Source organism: Brassica rapa, chromosome A08 (genome assembly GCF_000309985.2).
Source record: "Brassica rapa cultivar Chiifu-401-42 chromosome A08, CAAS_Brap_v3.01, whole genome shotgun sequence".
NCBI lineage: Eukaryota > Viridiplantae > Streptophyta > Magnoliopsida > Brassicales > Brassicaceae > Brassica > Brassica rapa.
Window position 1 is genome coordinate 21158260 of NC_024802.2, and position 24693 is coordinate 21182952.

Sequence of the window (24693 nt, forward strand, 5' to 3'; positions counted from 1 at the left end):
AGATTAACATCTTAAGGTTAAAAACCAAATTAACATAAAACTGACGTTTTCAGTTAGAACATTACATTCTTGTGTTAAACACATAGATTCCGGTTAGATCAACCTCTTAAGGTAAGAAAAAAAAAACTGGCATTCCAAGTTTACTGCAAAAGATATTTTTATAGTAAAGGAGATTTAAGAACTTTTTGCTTCCTTGAACCATCTGTTAAAGTATATATGTTTTGATTGATATGGGCTCATCTTAAGAAACAAGACTATAAAACTCTTATAATAATTTATTAATAAAAATGTCACACCCGGTTTTCTCAAAATAATATAATAGCGAAAAATAACAAAATAATAAATACTGAAATAATAATAATCTTCATATCATAATATAAAAGTCAATACGATACCATAAGGCCTAAAAGCCCAACATCGATAACATCCGAAATATAAAATACAACATAAACCGAAAGTCTGAAATAGGAAATAACATAAACGATAAAAGTCCAAAGGCCCGATAAAGATAAAAGCGGTAAAAGCGATAGAAGCCCAAAAGCCCAATAGCACAGGTCCGATAATCACTCCTGCTCGTCGGTCTCACCTGAAAGGGGGAAGAGTGAGGGGTGAGCGATAGGTGAATCGCCCAATGAGGTATGGGGGATGCTACCCCGAAGTCCATGGACCCGGACATAACACTCCGAATAAATATAATTTAATTCTAATACATGTCAAACACGGCACCTAAAGTACCCAAGCAACAAACAATGATCCTAGCGAGGCGCGCTCTCGCCGCCCACTAACAGGCCAAAAACATAACACAACTCGAGATAGTGCTCGGACACCGCCCGTGGACGATTTATCGACACTTCCAGGCTACAACTCAACCGGTCGACTATAGTTGGCCATAACCTCATACAATCCGGCATACAGAAGTCCGTCTCTGTATCCGTCTCCACACTAAAACAATCCTAGCTAAGAATTTACATTAAGTGAAGCAATCAATGTTGAATCCTCTAACAACTTAGTTCCGGTTTAAGCAGAGAACCTAATAACTAAACAAGCAATGACAGACTCGATTTCAAGCAGACGGAATATATTAGAAATAAGTTATACTTATTCGAAGTCCTAAGCCGTGTAAGAGGAGTTCGGGAATAGCCCCTCACCTTAGCAATAGGGAAATGTGGTATCTATGAACTCCAGCTGCTCAAATAGACTCTAAATCTGAAATCAGGGCGAAATTCTAAGTCAGAACGGCTTTCGAACGGTTTAAAACGGGTTTAGTCAAGATTTACGGAAAAGTCAACACGCTGGTCAAAGGTCAACCCGGTCAACTTTGACCCAAGCCGGTTAACCCTTGACCAGATTGGAATTGATTTAAACCAACCGGTTGAACTCAACCGAAATCGATTCCAATTGGACCATCCGGTTTACCTTAACCAACAATTGATTAATTAATTAATTAATCCATCTAACCGGTTTATCCTAACCGAAATCCAATTGATTTTAACCGGCGGTTTAACCTAACCAACCCTAAATCAATTTAAACCAATCAAACCACCGGTTGACCGAGTGACCGAGTTGACTCACCGGGTCGACTCGGCCGAGTTGGCGAGTCGCCGGCGAATCACCGGCACTAGTCCCGGCGGCAACGGCGAAGGGTGGCGGCGGCTTACCGGAAAATCAGCGGCGGCGACGGCGGCGAGGCGGCGACGCGGCGGCAGCTTCACGGCGGCGGACGGACGGCGGTCGATCACGGCGGCTCCGGCGAACGGCGGTCGGAGACGGCGGCGAGTGGCCGGAATGCGCGGTGGCTCCGGCGGACGGCGACGGCGCGTGCGTTTCACGCCTGCGCAGAGGCGAAACTTCGGGAGGCTCTAGCGGCTTCGTCCGGGATCCGATTGCGGTGTGGTTGGTGTCTACGGCTTCGTCTCGACGAGAGGAACACGATGGTGGTCTTGCATGCACGAGATGATCAATGGTTAGGAAGTTATGGGCGATTTACTAAACGGAAACGAAACTGAAACTTAAGGCATGCGGTTTCCGGCAGTTACCTAGGGTGTTGATCGGGGGTGACGAGCTGAACGTGATCACGGCACACGGTTGCTCCGGCGACGAGCTCCGGCGACCCACTCACTGCAAAATGATCACACTTCTTCTTCTTAGTTCACTCTCTCTCTAACTCTTCTTTATTTTCTGAAGTTTCTGAGAAAACAAGGTGGAGGTGATGGTTATTTAAGGCAAAATACCTTGGGCTTTTTGGAGTGAATTTGGGCCTCGCTGAATGTCAGATGGGCCTGGGTTTGGGTCATGACAACTCTCCCCCACTAATAAAGAATTCGACCCCGAATTCGAGTCACCAAACTCTCCAATGACACCCCGAAACAGCTCTGGATAATCAATCCTCATTTGGAGCTCGGACTCCCAGGTCTCCTCCTGAATCCCGTCGCTCTCCCAACGGACCTTGACCAACATGGTCATCATACCATGATCTGCTTTCACTTGGCGATCCAATATCTCTACTGGCTGGCACAACCCACGTAAACCTTTGCCAAGGTCTCTAGGTGGCTGCTGCAAAATGAGCTCTGGCTCTCTCACGACTTTCCTCAAAACCGACACATGAAACACATCATGGAAGTCTGATAGCTCTCCTGATAAATCCAATCGGTAAGCAACTGCTCCAATCCGCTCCAATATAGGATATGGTCCCATATATCTCGGTTTAAGCTTCTTTAGCTTCCGAGTCTTAGATCCTCCCTGAAATGTTCTCATTTTCAGGTATACCAGGTCGCCAACCTGAAACTCCAAGTCTTTTCGCCGCTTATCTGCATAACTCTTTTGACGGTCATGGGCTTCCTTAAGCCGCATCTTGAGCATCTCAACCTGCTCGACTGTCTCTTGAACCATGGCTGGTTCTATCTCACGTCGCTCTCCCACTTCCGTCCAACAAAGTGGTGTGCGACAAGGTCTACCATATAGAGCCTCATATGGTGCCATCCCAATACTCGAATGATAGCTGTTGTTGTAGGCAAACTCGGCTAGAGGTAGATACTTCACCCAACTACCTTCCCAATCTAAAACACAAGCTCTGAGCATATCCTCCAAAGTCTGAATAGTCCTCTCTGACTGACCATCTGTCTGCGGGTGATAAGCCGTACTCATATGAACCTTTGTCCCAAGCGCCTTCTGGAAGGCTCTCCAAAACTCAGACGTGAACTTTGTATCCCGATCCGATACAATGCTGACCGGAACTCCATGCAATCTCACAATCTCGCTGATGTAAGTCTGTGCTAGCTGATCAGCTCTGTCTGTCTTCTTAACCGCTAGAAAATGGGCTGACTTCGTAAGTCTATCCACGACTACCCATATGGCATTCTTCCCTCCTGACGTAGTCGGCAAACCCGTCACAAAATCCATAGTTACCATGTCCCATTTCCACTCCGGTAATGGTAGGTTTTGCAATAACCCGCTAGGAACCTGATGCTCGGCCTTAACCATCTGACACGTCTGACATTGCGATACTAATGAAGCAACATCTCTCTTCATACCAGGCCAATGGTAATATCGCTTCAGATCCCTGTACATCTTGGTATTTCCTGGATGAATGGAGAAACTCGAGTGGTGTGCTTGCCGTAAGATCTCCTTTCTTAACAGCTCATCATTGGGCACACAAACCCGGTTTCGGTACATGAACATCCCGCTGGAGGCTGTATGATAACCAATACTCTCCATCTCGATCTGCTTACGCAAAGCCTTATCACCATCCTGAGATTTGCGTATCCTCCATAGTAAGTCTGCCCGCTCTACAGCCTCAGCGCCAACTGACTCTCCTTCTACAGTAATTGCACATAATCTGAGACTAGCAAGTGTCCCAGTAAGCTCATGGACCTCTTTGGTTCCCGATACATCGCTTCTACGCCTACTCAAGGCATCCGCCACATGATTGGCTTTTCCCGGATGATATGCGATCTCCAAGTTGTAGTCTGCTAACAACTCCATCCATCTACGCTGCCTCAAATTCAAGTCCGCCTGCGTAAATACGTACTTCAGACTCTGGTGGTCCGTGAAAATCTTCACCTTCTCTCCATACAAGTATGACCTCCAGATCTTTAATGCGAATACAACTGCTGCCAACTCCAAATCATGCGTAGGATAATTGGCCTCGTGAGGCCTCAATTGTCGTGATGCATAGGCAATGACCTGACCCTCCTGCATCAGTACACATCCCAATCCGGTGCCTGACGCATCAGTGTAAACATCATATGGTATTCCTGGTCTCGGGAGTACCAAAACTGGCGCATGGGTCAGCTGTCGCTTCAACTCAGTGAAACTTCCCGAACATTCCTCTGTCCAATCAAACTTGGCGTCTTTTCCTGTTAGCCGTGTCATTGGCTTTGCAATGCTAGCAAAACTGTTGACATACTTTCTGTAGTATCCTGCCAAACCGAGAAAACTTCGGATCTCCGTCGCACTCTTAGGTGTCGGCCACTCTGAAATGGCGGTAATCTTCTCCTGATCTACGGCAACTCCTGCTTCTGAAACCACGTGACCCAAAAATCCAATCTTCCTCTGCCAAAAGTTACACTTACTTAGCTTGGCAAACAACTGATGTTCCCGAAGCTTACCCAACACAATCCGCAAATGCTCAGCATGCTCTTCTCTACTCCGAGAATAAACCAAGATATCATCGATGAAAACTATCACAAACTTATCCAGCTGCTCTCGAAACACATCATTCATGAGCTTCATGAACGCGGCTGGTGCGTTCGTCAACCCAAATGGCATCACCACAAACTCGTAATGTCCATAACGGGTACGGAATGCCGTCTTCCGCACATCTCCCTCAGCTATCGCAATCTGGTGGTATCCCGATGCCAAGTCAATCTTAGAGAACCATGAAGCTCCCTGCAACTGGTCCAACAACTCGTCGATACGCGGGAGCGGGTACTTATTCTTGATGGTCACTTTGTTCAAACCTCTGTAATCGATACAAAGTCTGAAACTCCCATCTTTCTTCTTCACAAACAACACTGGTGCTCCCCACGGTGACGTACTCGGCCTGATAAACCCCTTATCAGATAAATCCTCCAACTGCTTCTTTAACTCTGCCATCTCAGTTGGTGCGAGACGGTATGGAGCTCGTGAAACTGGTGCTGCTCCTGGCTCTACTTCTATCGTAAGTACGTCCGCTCTAGCCGGTGGTGGCCTTTTTAACGCCTCAAAGACATCTTCGTACTCGGCGACCACTGGTATATCATGCAGCTCCTGCTGACCGTCCTCCTTAACCATCGAAATGGTTGCCAAAAATCCCTCTGCTCCACTCTCCAATAATTCTTCGGCACGCAACATGGAGACGATAGGAATTTCCCGGTGTGTCTGAATGCCCTCGCAAATGATCTTTCCTTTTTCTCTAGGGATGTTAACTCTTGCCTTCGGACAATCCAAGACTGCTCGATGTCGCGACAACCAATCCATCCCAAGTATAACATCGTAGGAGCTCATCTCCATCTCCGTCAAATCTCCGAGCAACTCGACTCCTCCAAGTATAACTGGTACATCGTAATGAATGCCAACTGCTCCCAACTTCTCCGTACCGGCAGTCTGAATCTGCTTAGCCTTCGGTTCGAAGACACCCCGAAAAGACCAAGACTGGACTAAGCGCGGACTCACAAAACTATGAGAAGCTCCCGTATCGAATAAGGTGTAAGCTGACTCTCCTCCAACCGAAACCGATCCTACACGAGATTTTTACTAACTACACATGACAACCACGAACCAAAATACTCAAACACAAACAAGTATGGAAAAGTCTCATACCTGCTATCGGCTCAGCTCCTTGAGGATCTCCAACCGCAAACACTCGTGGAGCGATGGCTAGACGCTTCGGTGGTGGTGGGAGTGCCGCATTGCCCCTCCTCGGGCAATCTCTGATGAAGTGACCTGGCTGACCACAGCCAAAACAGACCTGTGCCGCTGCTGGTGCTGCTGGTGCTGCAATCTGTCTGACTGGTGGTGTATCCAATGGCTTAACCCGACAAAACTTCGCAATGTGTCCAATCTTACCGCAAATAAGACACCTCATACACTGCCCACTGTGACTGCGATGGCAACGAGGACATATCGGTAATCCTGACGGGTCCCCTGCTCTCCTCTGAGACTCTGGAGCTTTTCCAGACTTAACATGAATTGCTTTGGCGAGTTTCTGCTCCTCCACCAAGCCTGCCTCCTGCTCGGCAGCTTTCTCCACCAAATCTCCCAATCGGTGGTAAGTGACTACGCGACACCTGTTACGAATCTCCACTCGCATCCCACTCAAAAACTTCCTGATCAAGTCTTCCTCTGAAATGCCCACTCCAGCAAATCTGCGAAGTTGGTTGAACACAACCTCATACTCCCTGATAGACATCTCTCCCTGGCTTACATGCTCGAACTCGCATTTCTTCCTATCCATAGCTTCCTTCGGAAAGTATTTCCTATCGAACTCTCGAATGAAGTCAGCGAAGGTAAGCCTCTCTGGCCCAAAATGACTCAATCGTATTCCCTCCCACCATATAAGAGCATCTCCACGAAGGTACTGCATAGTCAATCTAAGCGACAACTCTGGTGGACACTCGATAATCTCCAGCTTCCGCTGCAAGGCTAACTTCCAATCATGTGCAGCTACAGCATCCACTGTCCCGCTAAAGTGCTCCATATCCATGTTCCTCATCTGACATGTCAGCCTGTAGAACCTCTCATCATAAACAGGGTAAACATAAGGTCGTGGTGGTGGTGGCGGTAGATCCTGAACACCATGAGCAAACTGCGGAGCTGGACCCTGCTGCAGTGGAACCTGAGGAAGGGGAACCTGCTGAACGGGATCCTGATAATCATGCTGAGCGGGAATCTGCTGATCCTGCTGAACCTGAACCGGTGGAACTTGCTGAACCCGAATCTGCGGACCCTGCTGCACCTGAACCTGAGGACCCTGCTGAACGGCAGCCATCTGACGAGCAACCTCTTGAGCAGCTACTCGGGCAGCCTCTTGAGCGGCCTGCCTGGCTGTCTCCTGGGCAATCTGCTGAAGTGCCTCCTGAGCGGCCTGCCTAGCGGCATCCTGAACCATCTGTCTCAATGCATCCTGATCAACTGGTGGAGCCGCGGGTGGCGGAACTGCGGGCTGCTCATGCTCATCTACAACGTCTCTAACAGCTCTGGCGGTCTGGGCACGGGTGGTTCTTCTCCTGGGCGGCATCTGAAAGGAAAGCGAAATGTTAACTTATGCTGAACTTTTGATACCAACATTTAAGGAGAAGTGATATCGAACGGAAAGGTGCTATTTATTTTCGTTTACAAAATTCCCAAATCCCCGAAAATATTTCGAAATCGTCTAAAACCGTCAAAACCGATTAAAACCGAATAAAACCAGGTCTCCAAAAATCGCCATCCCGGGTCGGAGCCGGGACGGAACCCCGCTCTGATACCAAAAATTGTCACACCCGGTTTTCTCAAAATAATATAATAGCGAAAAATAACAAAATAATAAATACTGAAATAATAATAATCTTCATATCATAATATAAAAGTCAATACGATACCATAAGGCCTAAAAGCCCAACATCGATAACATCCGAAATATAAAATACAACATAAACCGAAAGTCTGAAATAGGAAATAACATAAACGATAAAAGTCCAAAGGCCCGATAAAGATAAAAGCGGTAAAAGCGATAGAAGCCCAAAAGCCCAATAGCACAGGTCCGATAATCACTCCTGCTCGTCGGTCTCACCTGAAAGGGGGAAGAGTGAGGGGTGAGCGATAGGTGAATCGCCCAATGAGGTATGGGGGATGCTACCCCGAAGTCCATGGACCCGGACATAACACTCCGAATAAATATAATTTAATTCTAATACATGTCAAACACGGCACCTAAAGTACCCAAGCAACAAACAATGATCCTAGCGAGGCGCGCTCTCGCCGCCCACTAACAGGCCAAAAACATAACACAACTCGAGATAGTGCTCGGACACCGCCCGTGGACGATTTATCGACACTTCCAGGCTACAACTCAACCGGTCGACTATAGTTGGCCATAACCTCATACAATCCGGCATACAGAAGTCCGTCTCTGTATCCGTCTCCACACTAAAACAATCCTAGCTAAGAATTTACATTAAGTGAAGCAATCAATGTTGAATCCTCTAACAACTTAGTTCCGGTTTAAGCAGAGAACCTAATAACTAAACAAGCAATGACAGACTCGATTTCAAGCAGACGGAATATATTAGAAATAAGTTATACTTATTCGAAGTCCTAAGCCGTGTAAGAGGAGTTCGGGAATAGCCCCTCACCTTAGCAATAGGGAAATGTGGTATCTATGAACTCCAGCTGCTCAAATAGACTCTAAATCTGAAATCAGGGCGAAATTCTAAGTCAGAACGGCTTTCGAACGGTTTAAAACGGGTTTAGTCAAGATTTACGGAAAAGTCAACACGCTGGTCAAAGGTCAACCCGGTCAACTTTGACCCAAGCCGGTTAACCCTTGACCAGATTGGAATTGATTTAAACCAACCGGTTGAACTCAACCGAAATCGATTCCAATTGGACCATCCGGTTTACCTTAACCAACAATTGATTAATTAATTAATTAATCCATCTAACCGGTTTATCCTAACCGAAATCCAATTGATTTTAACCGGCGGTTTAACCTAACCAACCCTAAATCAATTTAAACCAATCAAACCACCGGTTGACCGAGTGACCGAGTTGACTCACCGGGTCGACTCGGCCGAGTTGGCGAGTCGCCGGCGAATCACCGGCACTAGTCCCGGCGGCAACGGCGAAGGGTGGCGGCGGCTTACCGGAAAATCAGCGGCGGCGACGGCGGCGAGGCGGCGACGCGGCGGCAGCTTCACGGCGGCGGACGGACGGCGGTCGATCACGGCGGCTCCGGCGAACGGCGGTCGGAGACGGCGGCGAGTGGCCGGAATGCGCGGTGGCTCCGGCGGACGGCGACGGCGCGTGCGTTTCACGCCTGCGCAGAGGCGAAACTTCGGGAGGCTCTAGCGGCTTCGTCCGGGATCCGATTGCGGTGTGGTTGGTGTCTACGGCTTCGTCTCGACGAGAGGAACACGATGGTGGTCTTGCATGCACGAGATGATCAATGGTTAGGAAGTTATGGGCGATTTACTAAACGGAAACGAAACTGAAACTTAAGGCATGCGGTTTCCGGCAGTTACCTAGGGTGTTGATCGGGGGTGACGAGCTGAACGTGATCACGGCACACGGTTGCTCCGGCGACGAGCTCCGGCGACCCACTCACTGCAAAATGATCACACTTCTTCTTCTTAGTTCACTCTCTCTCTAACTCTTCTTTATTTTCTGAAGTTTCTGAGAAAACAAGGTGGAGGTGATGGTTATTTAAGGCAAAATACCTTGGGCTTTTTGGAGTGAATTTGGGCCTCGCTGAATGTCAGATGGGCCTGGGTTTGGGTCATGACAAAAAATTACAACAAAAATATACTATACTTTAGTGGTAGAGATGGCGAGTTAAGACATGATCAACCTCGAATATATTTGATAAGCACGTTTGGCCAACCATACAAGAAAGAGCATGTATATTCTCCAATAAGTCAGCTTCATCAATTATCAAAACAATGTTGCTCTTACCTCACTTTGACACATGATAACTCCGGTTAATACCTCTGGTAATAACCATAAGAGGAGATCTCGAACTGTCTTCTTCCAACTCCATCCTCATAACCATACGGATACGAATCCCCGAAAAGGTAGTCTGAAGTCGTCTTCCACGGATCAGAATCCGCGCTATCCCAGCAGGTAACTTCAGCCGCACGGTTCTCATCCTCTAGGCGTCTTTTGTTACGTAAGAAACAAGGAAAGTAGCCTCCGAATATAACCTCGCAGAGATCAGTGGCTTCTAAGCCGTAACCAGACGGAACATACAGAGCTTTCACTTCAACTTTATCTACTGTTTCAGGTTGCACGGTCCCATTGCTTAAACTGTGATCTTCTTCTTCCTCTGCCTCTTCTTGATGATCATTTTCTTCTTCTTTAATGGTTTCTAATGGTTTGGCTTCCTCTAACGGCTCAGAGAAAGTCACACGTTTCTTAACAGCTTTCTTTTCACCACCATCATATATTCCAAGAGGAACCGGAGCGATGATCTCCGGAGGAGAAGGAGGTGAAGCTTGACCAGCGGATGAAGAAGGGTAACAAGTTTTCTCCGATGGAGGAAGAGGTTTCCCGTATGTTGCAACGATATCATAGCCGCCACCGTACGGCGTCGGGTCGTACTCCTCGAAATCCGGCTCGTTGAAGCCTTGAACATTGCAATAGATACTAAACTGAGGTGGAGACTCGTAGGTTGTTGTTGTGTAGTAACTCGGATCATAGAACAAATGTTTCGGCTCAGACATGGTGGAGACAGAGTAAACAACAGATGCAGAGGTTGTTGTTTCATACTCATACTCAGATCCATTCCAGTTATCATAACTATTGTAACTCATTGGATTGAAACCAAACTGGTGTTGTTGATTGTTATCATAATAGTTATGATCATAGAGATGATTAACCTGGTTTGTATCGTATGGGAACTCGTAATGCTCGTAGAAACTGCCCATCTTGTAGTTTGATTCTCTTGAGAGATTGTTGTTTTGGTGAAAGCAGAAGATTGAGTGGAGCACTGGTTAAAGTGATTTGAAAGGTTTGGTTTATAGTCCGTGTAACGTACTGTTTTCATGTGATGTGTTGATAAGGTGGGCACGACTGATGTAGATGGTGACGAGTGTGTTGTGACCCTACAAATAAAGTTGTCTGCAAGCAATGTTCTTGTCTTGTCTTGAAGTGGTATTGAGAAAACGTGGGGCAAACAAGCGGTGGACAAAGACATTCCGACCAAACATATTAACCGGACTGAACCATAACAAAACCAAACCTAAATTAGTTCTAGAACGAATAAATTTTAACCATAACCCATACCAGCCAAGGAGCTTAACCAGCGGTAGATGAAGTTCAAATCTACATAAACCATACAAGATTGTTCCAAACGATGATAATACGGTATCATCACTGATACTAGACGATTTAACATCCGGTTTAAATAAGCTAGGGACTAAAACGATCGATCAAAATCTCATAAATTTCGTTACTAAGGGACTTGTCTTATCATAGTTCAAGAGGAATCAGAAGCGGCTGGTTCTTGTCTTGGTTTCCTCTGCTGCTCAGGAGGTGGACCGTCTCTTTTCCTTTCGTACCTCTTGCTTTGATACTTGGAGTTGTTGCGCTGCTGCTTTGGTTGGTATGTTGGGTATGTGCAGGGGATGATCTCTCCATTGATGTACTTGTCGCCTAAACATAACAAAATACCATACAAATATCAAGATACAGGAGAGAGAGAAAACTTGGAGACAGCACTAATCAGGGTTAGATGGGTTAGTACCTCCATAGTCCTTGTTCTTGACATCTATGTAAGAGTCAGGCAAAACCCAGAGAACTCCAGGCAAACCTGTGGAAATTTCAAAACTGAGCTGTTAGTGTCTTGGAGGTTTACAACGATTACAAGCACACACAATCAGTAAGAGGATTAAAGCTATAACTGATCACTAACTCACCCTTGAACTTCTCAGATGTTTCTTCATCAATGGTGCACTGGAATCCAGTATACGTGGTGGTACTGAATGCATACATGTTCTTCTTTGCCTCTTCCATGCTGGAGAACAGACACAAATATACACTCAACAATCACATGGAACGAATTGGTTATACTGGAAAACTGACACAAGTACACTAATTGCTTACAACAGCAGCACGATAGTGTAGATAAGATTCAAGTTCTCTACAAAAAACAGCCAGCAGCAACAAATGAACTGAAGATTCAAGTTCTCTACAAACTACAAAGACAGCCAGCAGTAACAAAAGAACCGAAGATTCATTTCACCACTCTATCCAGGAAATTCTACTCACGAGTCCAAATCTAAAGTTTGAGTCTTTACTTGCTTATAGTGTCCAGACTCCACCACATCAACTTTTTAACAAAGAGACACCATTTGACAACATCTTCAATTCATACATAGCTTGAAGAAAACGTGCAAAAACAGAATCTTTCAATTCTAATAACACTAACTAGTGCCAGTTTGAATGCTCCAAGTACACATATGAAGACAGTCTTTTAGCTTTCCAAATCCAAAAGAAACAACCTTTTACTTCTACAATGCAGAGTGGTCCAAGTTCAAGCACCTAAACAGACTCTACTCGGGTTCCAAATCTCCATACGACAGCGTTTTCAAATTAAATAAACTTGCTCACAAGCTATATCAGAAGCTCAATATGTTTGCACATCTCTACCACATCTCTAGCTAGAGATTAATAACTATTGAGAAGAGAAAAAAACGAAACCTTCCAAGAACAGTCGCAAGAGTGTTGAGATAAGTCTCAATCATCTGGTCCCTCGTTGGCGCCGGATCCTTGGGGAACTCCATAACAATCAGCCAGTGGTTGTAGTCGCATCCAGGAAGCATTATCGTCTCCCTCTGCTCATTGCTACTGCTCCGTTTCGATGAATAATCCGAATCCACCGTCGCGGCCTTGACAATCGCCACCCGACGGCGAGACTCCGCGGTGGAGATGCTCCGGAGCAGAGGATGAGTCCATTTCCCGGAAAGGCGGATGCTGGAGAGTGTGGGGAAGCGTGTTAGGTGGCTTACGGGAGGTATGGTTTTGGGGAGTAACGAGGAGGAAGTTGTGAAGGAAGCCATTCGCAGTTGCAGAAAGCGAGCAAGAGACTGTTCGAAAACACTTTGTCAACAGATTGATAGGGATAAGGTTTTTTTGTTTACCTGCACTATAAAACGGTACCGCATTATAAAATATATTATAGGTTCGTGGCCTCGTAGTATTTGGGCCGAGCTAACGTTCAGCCCATATGAGTATAAACTTAATCCAAATTTTTAACGACACTTAATCCAGTTTAATCATGCTCTTATTATGCAGTTGCCAGTTATGCGTTTTGATGACTTTTTTTTTTTGAACGTTTCTTTCTGACAGCAAAAACAACTGAGAATGATATGAAAGACGAATTAATTTTTGACAAACAACAATTTTTCTCATGATTATTTAAATTTATAGTAATTTTTATTTGAGAGTTTGCATAAGTTTTCAAGTATACAAGTACAATGTTACAGTTACAGAAAAAAAAAAAACGACACCAACATATCATTATGGGAAACATATTTTACTAGACACTAGTAATCTCTTATTCGTTTAATCAGAAATGCCAATAACACTCTTCTGTTGATGATGCAATATTGTTAGCCTTTCCTCTCCACACTAACAACTCTAGTGGTTTACATTGCATCAGTGCCTCTCAAATTTTTAAAGAAATCTAGGCTAACAAAAAAAATTGAACCTTAGTAGCACAATTTTTTAACGGCCATGAATGGTGGTGAGTGTGACGTCATTAATAGAATTGCCGTTTTCTCCGCTGAGACAACCACCAGAGGAGCTGCCACCATCTTGACTTTCTATCCTCCTCCCCGTAGTAAAGGCCGGATGCTTCGGAGATGGAAGATCAATAGCGTTTTGCTCCAACATGAACACAATGGTAGACATATCTACTCTGTCTGAAGCGTTTTCTTGAACACAAAGCAATCCAATGTGTATGCACTTGATCACTTCCCTCTCATCATAACTCTTCACGTCCATCAGTTTGTCTATGATCTCTGTAACTTCACCTTTCTTCCATTGATCCCAAATCTATAGAAAAAAAACATCATTTGCTTAGAGTTACATGAGTTTTTTCTCTTTGACATACAGAAAAGTAGAGTTTTAAGAGTCTAATGATATGTAGATGGAGATCACAACAGTAGCACTTGATGTAATTAAAGTTTTGATTGAATAAAATTTTACATTCATTCAAAAAAAAAATATATATATATATATATTGTTCTCTCTTAAACAAAATGCAGTTTTCTTGATACTTACATGTCCGAGTAGATTCGAATATTCATTGAAGCAACAGTTGTTTTTCTTTCCGGTTATGATTTCTAACATCAATACTCCAAAGCTATACACGTCAGATTTTATGGAGAACTGGCCATCCATTGCGTACTCCGGTGACATATAACCACTGAGCAATGAGGTTGAAACCACTTTAAAGATTGAAAAGAAGAATGTTGTGTGGATTGAGAGATAGCTAACTCACTATGTTCCAACGACCCGTTTCGTGCTTCCTTCAACCTGGTTGCCTCCAAAGATCCTCGCCATGCCAAAATCTGAAATCTTAGGGATCATTTCATTGTCAAGAAGCACATTGCTTGCCTTGAGGTCCCTGTGGATGATCCTCAGCCTTGAATCATGATGGAGATAGAGCACTCCACGAGCAACCCCTCGTATTATGTCTATCCGTTGTGGCCAATCCAGAAGTGCTCTATGCTCTTCATCTAGTATACCATAGGGAATGAAATGAACTCATGGTTATGAACATACGATATGAAGTTATATTAAAAAGATTATGAACGTACAGAATATGAAATAGTCTAGACTCTTGTTCGGTAGATACTCGTATATCAACATCTTTTCTTCCATTTCAACGCAACACCCTAAGATCCTCACGAGATTCCGATGCTGCAGCTTTGATATCAACTTGACCTCGTTCTTGAACTCTACCATTCCTTGGCCTGAGTTTGTTGACAACCTCTTTACAGCTATCTCCATACCATTCTCCAACACGCCCTGAACATAAACAAAACAAAATGTTCGTAAGTACCACTTCACTGAACTTGAGATAAGGATGATGTTTCCTTACCTTATAAACGGATCCAAAACCACCTGCTCCAAGCTTGTTATGAAGAGAGAAGTTGTCTGTCGCTTCAGTGATTGTGGTAAGCTCAAAGAGAGGTAACTCTCTATTTCTTGCCTTGTCCTGAAGCTGTTCTTCAAATCTGAGCGAGTCTCCAAAATCAACATAACTCGTAGCAAAGGTTGTTGTAGATCTTGTATGCCTGTTAGACTCTGCGCTTGACCATGTTTTATATAGTTACTTGTGTGCTAAGAAACTAAACTTATGAAGCTTATAAGATATTTTACTTACTTTGCCGCTTCCTTACAAAACAGAACAACATAACCGTTGCTAACATGACAGCTGCAATCAAACTGATGAGAATCCAAATGAGTCTCATCTTCCTTGATGACCCATGTCTGTTCCACCGTGCTGGAACAAGCATTAAAGCATTAGAGCAGAACTAGGCCTGCGGTTTAGTACCGAGCCGAACTGGAATTTTCCTTTAATTCGATTACGAGTTCGGTTCAGTTCGGCAGGTTTATAAAAGAACTAAAAAAATTTCGGTTTTTCGGTTCGGTAACGGTGAGTTCGGTTTTTCAAAAAAAACTGTTAAAAACATTCGAACTGAACTAACCAAAATTTTGAACCGAACTAACTAAAATTATCCGAATTTAACCAAATTTATAGGTGAAATATAATCGAAACCAAAAACTTCGGTTAGTTTTTATTAAAAAAAATTAAAAATCTAACTACCTAAATACCGAATCATACTTTTTTACGGTTCAATTCGGAGAGATTTTAATCGAACCGAACTACCCAAACCAGCAGGCCTAAAGCAACTTAGAACGGTTGTTTAGAGAAGCTGCAGACAAGTTGCAGAGTAGATATATGTGTACCTAGCTCTTCTTTGTCTACGCGTACATACAAATCTTGTCCTGAGCTCAAGTAAGTCCTCGTATCCAACATATCACCGTGCCATGTCAAGCACCCTCTTGGTCCTCCTTCACTTTCATAGTAACCACTTGCGTAAGCGACACAACTGCAGTTCCCTAAGCATGTCTGTTTACATTCCTTCAATGTAACATTCATATCCACACTCGCACCTGACGTGTCTGGAACCTTCACACGCTCCAACTTCACAAAAACTTCTCTCCCACGGCACGTTAAACCTGTATCATCTCTCCTCGTGCACCCACCCGAAGGATCTCTCGAGTTCCAATCCTCAGGCGTCTTGGGCTCGTAACCAGGTAAGCATCTGCACTCCAACGTGTCTCTACTCAACGGATCACAGTATCCGTTAGGTCCACAATAAGCGTACCCGTCGCACTGCTCTTGAGGGTTTGGTCTTAACCCTATCCACCTCTTCTCCCTTGCGTTCCACGTAAACCGTTGCAAGCTTCCCACGTCTCTCATCACCACTCTTGTTATCACTGAAGTGTCCAACACGCCGTAAGTGTTGGACACTTCGTCTTGATTGTTCACAAAGGAGATGTTGAAGATGGACTTTAGTGTCTTCTCAGGGACACCGCTCCATCTCTGTCCTGTCCATGAACCTCCACGCCACAATGGTGTCACACCGTTGTACATCATTGTTTGTGGAAACGCTCCACGTTCCAAACGGAGCGTATAGTTTCCAAGACCAGGGTCTTGAGGTGATCTCCATGATGTTAGAAACCGATCCAAACCGTCTTGTCTAGTGAAGCCAAGTCTCATGAACGGAACAAAAGTGTCTGTAGGATGATCAAAGCTCTCCCAGAGAGTTCTCCCAGTGAGAGGATCAAGTACAACGAGGTTGCCTATGTCAGAGAGTCTCGCCATTGGCTCAGAGATCTTATCTGAGACATTAGTCGACCATAGAAGCTCAGTCTCATCGGCTGATGCATATAAGCAGAGGTTCCCTCTGCCGCTGAACACTACCAGACCTGACGTGTCATTAACCGGACGTTCTCTATTTGCAACCCATATAACAGTCTGCTCAGAGATCTGAGCATACCAGATACCTACATAACGAAGGTTAGAGTCCTCCCCAGGGGTGAAGAATCCAAAAGCAAACCTCTTGCCTTCGGAGAATATTACATCACCGTCTCTCAAGGACTGTCTTCTCATGATTGTGTCATTGGCTCCGATACAAGATCCAAGGAGGAGGGAGAAGATGAAGAAGAGTTTCATTTTCTGTGTGTTGTGTCTGTTCAGAGCTTGATGCAAGTTATAAATGCTTAGTGTCTCCTATTAAAAGCTAAGTGGGTCTCACCTGAACTAACTAGCAAACATCTTAGGTTGAACTTTCAAAAGATGTAGCAACAGATTCATGTGTCACATAAATGATGCACTAACTAAATAAGACACCAACAATAATCACTTAGTACAATCTTTCTCTCTTTCACTAAATAGCCTCTCTGCCCAGTTTTTTTTTTGGAACACTTATATTAATTGAAAGAGAAAGATTAGTTGGGAGCAATAACAGCATTCCCAACCAACAAAGGTTCAGCTACATTTAAAGCTCTCTTTGCCAACATATCGGCTTCAACATTCCTCTCACGAGGAATCCACACAAAAGCAACAGAAACAAATCTGCGAGACAGTTCAGCGATGTCTGCAACGATACTATGCATCTCTGCAATGGAAACACCCTGATTGAGGCAATTAACTAGAAGGGAAGAGTCCGACTCAAATCTGAGGTTATGGAGCTCCAGGTCTTGGCATCTAAGCATAACTTCCCGCAGCGCTAATCCTTCGGCCATTAGGGGCGATGCAATAAACTCCATCTTCACCTGGATCTCCCTATTGCGAGGAGGGAGATGAATGATTCCACCAATACCTGCAATCTTCCTTGTTGAGCACCACGCTGCATCTGTCTGAATCCTCGTCGTTCCGCTTAACACTGGTACCTCTATCAGTCGATGTTTCTTGCCTTCAGTCTTCTCCGGTTTTCCACTTATGCTCCATTCACGAGCCAAACGGATTGCAGAGGATAGAGTATCCTCGGGAGAGGCAGAGATACCTTCAAATACGAATCTGTTTCTTGCTTTCCAAATGTTCCAAATGATCCATGGGACCAGATTACCCGAAGCTATGCCGGTTGGTGGTAAGGCTTTTAGATTGCTCAGTGCGGGCCAGTCGGCCATTAAATCTATCATTCCTCTAAAATCCGGGGCAGTTGCAAGGGGAGCAAGATGCCACACCCGCTGTGCAAACTGACAGCCTCTCTGCCCAGTTTCCCTACAATAATAAATACTTATGTTTTATGATATTTGGAAACTTATACGTAAACTTACCAAAAAACAAAACTTACAAAACAAAAGTCACTTTCAAGCTAGTGAGGTAAGCTAAATCACTTTCAACATGTTTAGAAAAACTATCCAAATTTTGAGAGTATGCAGTAATACACTAAAAAACCCAAAATGTTTTTTTTTTCTGTTTAATTGATTCATGTATTTAGTTGCAAACCAAACACCAACACACAAAGTAGAATCAATTCCCCTGAGAATTTAGGCATTGAGCCAAGTCCATTAACAAGATTTCTGATAAAACCTCAAAGAACAGCACTCCTTTTCATATTCATACAAATTTCGATTGGTTCTTCCCACAATTTTCATGAGAAAAGCTACAACAACCTGTCTGAAAGCTAGAAAATCCATGTCAGATGCTGCAGAGTGCTAAGCCTCCTTATCCTCCAAAGCCTTGAGTTCTTGCCTCCATTCCTCTAACTTAGAGAACTTCTCCAACTGCTCCGGCTTTAAGTCTTTGGGAGCAGTCTTCTGCTGTTGAGCTTCTGTGAGTCGGATCTGCAAATGTTTAACAGAAGATTAGAAACTAAACAATTACATCAATGAGAGGAGACTTTATCTTACTTTCTTCTTAAGTGCACGTATTCTCTTCTCGGTGTCATCTCCTGCAGTTCCTGGATTGTGTGCTTCACCAAGGTTCAAAGCCTCCAAACTAGAAACCAATACATCCACTGATTGTGGTCCGTTGCTTGAAGTGACAATGGGAACAGCCTCTTCCTTGTCTACATTACTTGATCCATCCTCAGAGCTGTTACCTTTTTCCACAGCAGCCTGCACGAATGAGAGTTTTGAAGCATGTTCCAATAAAGCTAGTAGTTTACAGATGGATAGAGTTGAGAGACACATACCTGTAATCTCTTCTCTTTCTTACGTTCGTTTCTCTTAGCAGCTTTAGTCTTTGCTTTAGGAGTTGGATCAGGCTCATAACCTGGAGGTCCTTGTGAGGCCATCTCCTTCTTCATCTATTGCAAAGATACAAGAGTGGGTTCAAACGATTCAGTTCCACGAGAAACAACGAATCCAAGAACAGAATAGAGAGTGTTGAGGGAATAAAGACAACACACCAAAGAGCCTTTGGATTGATAGATGACAACTTCATCTTCTGGAACATGTCCAGCTCGAATCCGGATGGGTTTCCGGAGAGTGCCATCAGGTCTACGTGTAGGCTCCAGGATCCTCTCACCTTCTTTAAGGTTTTTGCTAAGTTCCGCCATTTGCTTTCTTTGTTCTCCGCTTCTATTGCTGCTTCCCATCTGATTCCTTCAGATTTTTTCAGTACCCTTGTCACTTTTCTTCTTTCCTCAGCTTTAAATTATCTACTCTCTGCACCAAATTTTCAGGGATCATTAAAAAAAAAAACTCATGGACTCGAATATTTACACAGAAAACAAATCAAGTTTTGGTTAACAGTTAGTTGCATACAACACTTTTGTGAAAGAAGCCAAACGTACAGAAGTATAGTTCATATATGTAAGCTGGGAATCATGAGTTGTGTACTAGCAGTGTGTATACAAAGTTATAGCAGATACACAGAACTAAGTAGCAGATCATCTATTCAACAATCAAAATTCAACTCTATTTGATGAAGGGTAGCTAGCAAAGGACAAACACACCTCAACCCTAATGCAATACCAGTTAATAACTCAAATCATCAAAAAAACTCATAATTTCACAACGTAAATAGGCAGAAGCTGCAAGCATAAGCAACCACACAAACAACCAGTGACTAACTGCTTTCAAAATTCATGCAATCAAAAGTTAAGAAAGCTAATCAAGAGACTAATTACTCAGTTCAATAGCTCAACACTAACTTTCAACTCTACTAAGATAAATGTACAAACGTCCCAAGCTTTTTTTTTTTTTCTGTATTAGCATCAAAGTACAAATCTTTGGGGACAATAACCACAAAGCCAAATCTCCAATACAGATCCTGAAACCAATACTGTCTCGGATTCAAAGCTTGACCACACTAAAAAAGCTCAGTTCAATTTTTTTCTCTAATTCGTGTCTCCTTGCAGTTAACCAGTATTGAGAATCAAACAAACTTTGTACACCTCGGTTCGATAGAGAGAGCGAAGAAAGAGAGGAAAAGGGACTTACCTTTGAGATGTAGCTTTTCTCCGGTCGTCGGAGAGGCCAAGTCCGGTGAAAAGCAAGCGGTTGATATTGAATAGTCGATCTTGAATTCTTCGTGAATTCGATTGGAAAACAAACAGACCAAATACAAAAAAAAAGAAAGAATTTTTGTACTGATTTTATAGCATCAATATTGTGATTTGGTTAATGTTAAGAAGTGTTCCAAAAAAAAAGAAAAAAGGTTAATGTTAAGACAGGTTGTCTTTGGACCGACCAAAGTGGTTTTGTCTGTTGACATCATTTGCCTGGGTTGACAATGTCACACGTTGACTAAATTATTTAAAGTTTGGGCCTAAGCCCAAAATATCTCTCAATTTGCCGTTGTGGGCCTCTCTGTAACAGAATCACTGTCGTCACCTTCCTATCATTTTATCTTCGCTATTGTTTTCGGTTATAGAGTGTTTGCTGTATAGGGTGTTTGTTTACTCCTAGTATCCTGATGGGGCTGGCTGTTGAACCATGTGGGTCTCGAACTCTTGGAAAGAGCAGGTCCTGCTCTCATCAAATGGGGTCAGTGGGCAGCGACTAGAGACCAGATCTCTTCCCTAAGGATCTCTGTTCACAGCTCTCAAAGCTTCATAGTGATGCTCCTCAACATAGTTTTGCATACACTAAGAAAACTATAGAGAGAGCCTTTGGTCGTAAACTCTCTGAGGTATTTGAGGAGGCGCCATTAGCATCAGGGAGCATTGCTCAAGTACATAGAGTTTCTTTGAGTTTTCAGTATCCAGAGCAAAAGTCTAAGTAATAATACTTAATGTGGGCTTTGACTTCTGGATATACTAGATACAAGTTTGGGCTTTTCGTTTGGGCCTGGTTCACTAAAGCCAAGTTGAGCTCGTGAGGAGCTGATGGTTATAACGGCCTAACGGTCTCATCTTCAAGAAAAAAAGGAGCTTTATCCTGAAACAGAAAGAGTGAGTTTCAGGAGAGAGAGAGACGATTCACAGAGAAAGAGATTCAGAGAGAGATCTACCTGTGCGACTGATCGGAGACTGGAGTCGAGGATACTCCGGTGACGTCGCGAAAGGATCCGATTACCTGAGGTGTATTTCGGAGGTAATGTACGCCTCGTCTTCTCTGATACGTTAAGATCGAGTCTGTACTAGTGTTACCAGAACTCTACATTGAATCTAGTGATCGTTGAGGGCGAAGCTCCCTCCCCGGACAGTAGGAAACGAAGTCCGGGTTAACAAACCTTGTGTGTGATCTTCTTTACGCTTTACGTTTCTGCGATCATCGAACAAACGAATCGAATCAGACGAATCAAGATAAACAATCAAGTAGACGATCTAAAGAAAGTAATCAACAAGTGGTATCAGAGCAGTAGGTTCTTCTTGAAGGTTATCAGAGAGGTTCGTGGCTAGTCTTGATCGGTTCATCATGGAGCCGACTCGAGGAAAGTTCGAGATGGATAAGTTCGATGGAAAAGGAGATTTTGGAATGTGGAAATACAAGCTTCTTGGTCAGCTTGAGATCCAGGGGCTAGCGTCAGTCCTTGAACCAGGTGCTACTTTGTACATGGAGTCAGAGAAACTTGAAGAAGGGGTTGATCCTGTGCTCGATCCAACCAAGGTGGCCAAAGACACGCGAGTTAAGAATCTCATTGGGACGTGTCTAAGTGATATGATTTTGAGGAAGGTTATGAATGAACCTACGGCTTTAGGTATGTGGAAAGCTCTGGAACGAGACTATCAGACGAAGACACTACCTAATAGGATCTATCTGAAGCAACAATTTGCAAGCTTCAAGATGGAAGAAAGTAAGAGCATTGAGGAGAACATGGACGGTTTCCTCAAGCTAATAGGAGATCTTGCTAGCCTCAATATCAATGTAAGTGATGAGGATCAAGCTATACAGCTTCTTACTAGTCTCCCTCCTCAGTACGAAGCTTTGGTTCACACGTTGAAGTATGGGACAGGGAAAGATACACTTACTGTGTTAGAAGTAACTTCATCAGCCTATGCTAAAGAGATCGAGCTCAGACAGAAAGGAGTATTGAACAAAGGAAAGTCAAGCTCAGAAGGGTTATTTGTGGAATCCAGAGGAAGGTCTAGTAAGAAGTCTGATAGAGGAAATGGTCGTTTCAACCAAGGAAGGTCTAAGTCAAGAGATCACCGGTCGAAGTCAAAGTTGAGATCTAATAAAGATGGAAAGACTGAGTGCTTCATCTGCGGGAAAGACGGTCACTGGAAGCGTGAGTGTCCTCAGAGAAACAACAGACCACAGGGACCCAGCGACTCTGCCAATACTGCCTCAGCACCCAAACAACCATTGGTTCTAACAGTTAGTACTAAAGATACAAAGGATGAGTGGGTGTTGGACTCAGGGTGCTCATTTCACATCACACCACAGAGAGAGGTGTTGTTTGAATTCAAGGAGTTAAATGGGGGAAAGGTTTTAATGGCAAACAATACACAGTGCGATGTTAAAGGGATTGGAAATATCAGAATTACAAACAAAGAAGGCAGGGAAGTAGTTCTGAAGGATGTACGCTACATGCCAAGTATGAGTAGAAATCTCATCTCATATGGCATGTTGGAGAAGGCCGGCTGCACCTACAAAGGAGAAGGTTTCAAAATTGATTTTTTCAAACGTGGTGAGAAGGTTTTCTCAGGGAATTATGAAGATGGTCTATACTATCTGCAGGGCACAGTCTCGAAAGCTGAAGTAAACCTTGGTAAGGTCGAGATTAATATGACTGATCTCTGGCATTCAAGATTGGGACACATGAGTTTAGCCAACATGAATGTTCTAGTCAAGAAAGGCTACCTGCAGATCAATGAGGTTTCAGGATTGGAGTTTTGCGAAAGCTGTGCTTTAGGGAAAGCACACAAGCTGAGCTATCAGAAAGCTAAGCATACTACCAAAGGAATCCTGGACTATGTTCATTCCGATCTCTGGGGGTCTCCGTCTACTCCCGAGAGTCTTGGAGGGTGCAAGTATTTCGTCAGCTTCATAGACGACTACTCTAAGAAAGTGTGGGTTTATTTTCTTAAAGCCAAAGATGAGGCGTTTGAGAAATTCAGAGTATGGAAGCTTGAAGTTGAGAATCAAACTGGTAAAAGGCTCAAGTGTTTAAGAACAGATAACGGGCTAGAGTTTTGTAATCTCAAGTTTGATCAGCTGTGTAAAGAGTCTGGGGTTAAACGTCATAGAACTTGCACCTACACGCCACAGCAAAATGGCGTCTCCGAAAGGATGAATAGAACTATAATGGACAAAGTCCGAAGCATGCTCACAGAAACCGGTTTGGGTCCTGAGTTTTGGGCAGAAGCTACCTCTACAGCAGTCTACCTAATAAATAGAACACCTGGGTCAAGTATTGATTTCGAGCTGCCAGAGGAAAGATGGACAGGAGGCAAGGTTGATCTGTCTCACATAAGAAGGTTTGGTTGCTCTGCTTACGTACACAAGGTACAAGAAAAGACAAGCCCAAGAGCAGTCAAAGGCGTGTTCGTTGGTTATCCTTTTGGTGTGAAAGGTTACAGGGTGTGGATTCAGGACGAAGGAAAATGTACTACAAGTAGGAACGTGGTGTTTCATGAACAAGAAGTGTTCAAAGACACGTTAAAAGACAAGGATGAAGAGTCAACTCAGTCAATCAGAGAAAAGAAAGGGAAACGTGTCAGGTTCAGTGATGTATTGGTTCAGGGACCATCACGGTCAGTCACTTCTGAATCAGGAGAGACTTCCAGTTCAGGTGGAGCTACAGCAGGAGCCTCAGATAATGATGAGAGTTCCGAGAGTTCAACGGCCTCAGAGGAAGGGTCAGACGGTTCAGATTCAGAACAGGAAGGTGGTATTGTGGTTAGTTCAGGTGATCCAGCTTTGGACAGCTATGTTTTGGCTCGAGATAGGAGCAGGCGTAAGAACGTTAGACCACCTTCGAGGTTTGATGATGCTAATCTAGTAGCTTATGCATTGAGTGTTGCTGAAGAGATAGAAATTGAGGAACCTAAGACATATGCAGAGGCAATGCGAACTAAAGAAAGGAAGTTCTGGAATGCTGCTGCGGAAGAAGAGATGGTTTCATTAAAGAAAAACAGAACGTGGGATCTCATCGACAAGCCAAAGGATCTGAAACCAGTTGGGTGTCGATGGATTTTCAAGTTGAAACCTGGTATCCCAGGAGTTGAGGAACCTCGGTATAAAGGTCGAGTAGTAGCAAAGGGATACTCTCAAAAGGAAGGGATTGACTATAACGAGATTTTTTCACCGGTAGTAAAACATGTGTCGATACGTCTCATTTTGTCTCTGGTCGTGAATTTTAATTATGAGTTGGAGCAGATGGATGTTAAGACAGCGTTTTTGCATGGAGACTTAGAAGAGCGTATTCTCATGGAACAGCCAGAAGGTTTTGTTCAGAAAGGAGATGAAGACAAAGTTTGTTTGCTGAGAAAATCCTTATACGGTTTAAAGCAATCACCCCGACAATGGAATCTGAAGTTTGATGGTTTCATGATGAAGCAGAAGTTCATCAGGAGTAGCTACGATTCTTGCGTATACATG

The 24693-nt window shown here is 43.9% G+C and overlaps 4 protein-coding genes and 1 long non-coding RNA gene across 12 annotated transcripts; 1 reads left to right on the top strand and 4 right to left on the bottom strand.

Moving 5' to 3' along the window:
• Window positions 1-241: 241 nt before the first annotated feature.
• LOC103836230 lies at window positions 242-10829 on the bottom strand. Of its 6 annotated transcripts, none has more exons than XR_004450479.1 (6): window positions 9631-10829; window positions 9396-9443; window positions 9201-9282; window positions 8823-9103; window positions 8313-8370; window positions 7505-7750 (listed from the first exon to the last, which is right to left on the bottom strand). XR_004450479.1 is itself a non-coding variant. In XM_033277873.1 (5 exons), the coding sequence occupies exon 5, from the start codon at window positions 7214-7216 to the stop codon at window positions 5738-5740; it is 1479 nt and encodes a 492-aa protein (XP_033133764.1). In that variant the 5' UTR covers window positions 8313-8370; window positions 8823-9103; window positions 9201-9282; window positions 9396-9449; the 3' UTR covers window positions 5687-5737. The 6 variants fall into 6 exon arrangements, 1 of the variants encoding a protein (XP_033133764.1); XR_004450481.1 differs by having other exon boundaries at window positions 8737-9103; XM_033277873.1 differs by lacking the exons at window positions 7505-7750; window positions 9631-10829 and adding an exon at window positions 5687-7216 and having other exon boundaries at window positions 9396-9449.
• A 95-nt stretch (window positions 10830-10924) lies between these two features.
• On the bottom strand, window positions 10925-12798 carry LOC103836231 (multiple organellar RNA editing factor 9, chloroplastic). The gene is made up of 4 exons (XM_009112477.3): window positions 12376-12798; window positions 11592-11689; window positions 11420-11485; window positions 10925-11328 (listed from the first exon to the last, which is right to left on the bottom strand). The coding sequence occupies exons 1-4, from the start codon at window positions 12732-12734 to the stop codon at window positions 11153-11155; spliced, it is 699 nt and encodes a 232-aa protein (XP_009110725.1). The 5' UTR covers window positions 12735-12798; the 3' UTR covers window positions 10925-11152.
• On the top strand, window positions 11340-12122 carry LOC117127460. The gene is made up of 2 exons (XR_004450492.1): window positions 11340-11524; window positions 11562-12122. It is a non-coding gene; the product is annotated as an uncharacterized LOC117127460 (long non-coding RNA).
• Window positions 12799-13168: 370 nt separating the features above from the next.
• On the bottom strand, window positions 13169-17166 carry LOC103836239 (G-type lectin S-receptor-like serine/threonine-protein kinase RKS1). Of its 3 annotated transcripts, XM_009112487.2 has the most exons (7): window positions 15655-17166; window positions 15068-15187; window positions 14783-14988; window positions 14499-14709; window positions 14180-14417; window positions 13960-14104; window positions 13169-13731 (listed from the first exon to the last, which is right to left on the bottom strand). In XM_009112487.2, the coding sequence occupies exons 1-7, from the start codon at window positions 16925-16927 to the stop codon at window positions 13402-13404; spliced, it is 2523 nt and encodes an 840-aa protein (XP_009110735.1). In that variant the 5' UTR covers window positions 16928-17166; the 3' UTR covers window positions 13169-13401. The 3 variants fall into 3 exon arrangements, with proteins under 3 accessions (XP_009110735.1, XP_033133739.1, XP_033133741.1); XM_033277848.1 differs by lacking the exons at window positions 13169-13731; window positions 13960-14104 and having other exon boundaries at window positions 14179-14417; XM_033277850.1 differs by lacking the exons at window positions 13169-13731; window positions 13960-14104 and having other exon boundaries at window positions 14199-14411.
• A 1046-nt stretch (window positions 17167-18212) lies between these two features.
• On the bottom strand, window positions 18213-20377 carry LOC103836238 (partner of Y14 and mago). Its single transcript, XM_009112486.3, has 5 exons — window positions 20146-20377; window positions 19110-19368; window positions 18894-19007; window positions 18610-18816; window positions 18213-18543 (listed from the first exon to the last, which is right to left on the bottom strand). The coding sequence occupies exons 2-5, from the start codon at window positions 19296-19298 to the stop codon at window positions 18415-18417; spliced, it is 639 nt and encodes a 212-aa protein (XP_009110734.1). The 5' UTR covers window positions 19299-19368; window positions 20146-20377; the 3' UTR covers window positions 18213-18414.
• Between the last annotated feature and the right edge of the window lie 4316 nt (window positions 20378-24693).

What these genes read in the sequence shown, in the direction of transcription:
- LOC103836230 (XM_033277873.1), bottom strand. Translation starts at nt 7,216, where the DNA reads ATGCCGCCCAGGAGAAGAACCACCCGTGCCCAGACCGCCAGAGCTGTT.
- LOC103836239 (XM_009112487.2), bottom strand. Translation starts at nt 16,927, where the DNA reads ATGAAACTCTTCTTCATCTTCTCCCTCCTCCTTGGATCTTGTATCGGA. An exon ending in TTTTGTAAGGAAGCGGCAAA is followed by an intron (nt 14,989 to 15,067) that starts GTAAGTAAAATA and finishes GGTCAAGCGCAG; the next exon opens with AGTCTAACAGGCATACAAGA. An exon ending in ATTCGAATCTACTCGGACAT is followed by an intron (nt 13,732 to 13,959) that starts GTAAGTATCAAG and finishes TTTTTTCTATAG; the next exon opens with ATTTGGGATCAATGGAAGAA.
- LOC103836231 (XM_009112477.3), bottom strand. Translation starts at nt 12,734, where the DNA reads ATGGCTTCCTTCACAACTTCCTCCTCGTTACTCCCCAAAACCATACCT. An exon ending in CTTGCGACTGTTCTTGGAAG is followed by an intron (nt 11,690 to 12,375) that starts GTTTCGTTTTTT and finishes TCTGTTCTCCAG; the next exon opens with CATGGAAGAGGCAAAGAAGA. An exon ending in AACATCTGAGAAGTTCAAGG is followed by an intron (nt 11,486 to 11,591) that starts GTGAGTTAGTGA and finishes AAATTTCCACAG; the next exon opens with GTTTGCCTGGAGTTCTCTGG.
- LOC103836238 (XM_009112486.3), bottom strand. Translation starts at nt 19,298, where the DNA reads ATGGGAAGCAGCAATAGAAGCGGAGAACAAAGAAAGCAAATGGCGGAA. An exon ending in AGAAAGAGAAGAGATTACAG is followed by an intron (nt 18,817 to 18,893) that starts GTATGTGTCTCT and finishes TCATTCGTGCAG; the next exon opens with GCTGCTGTGGAAAAAGGTAA. An exon ending in TACGTGCACTTAAGAAGAAA is followed by an intron (nt 18,544 to 18,609) that starts GTAAGATAAAGT and finishes AAACATTTGCAG; the next exon opens with ATCCGACTCACAGAAGCTCA.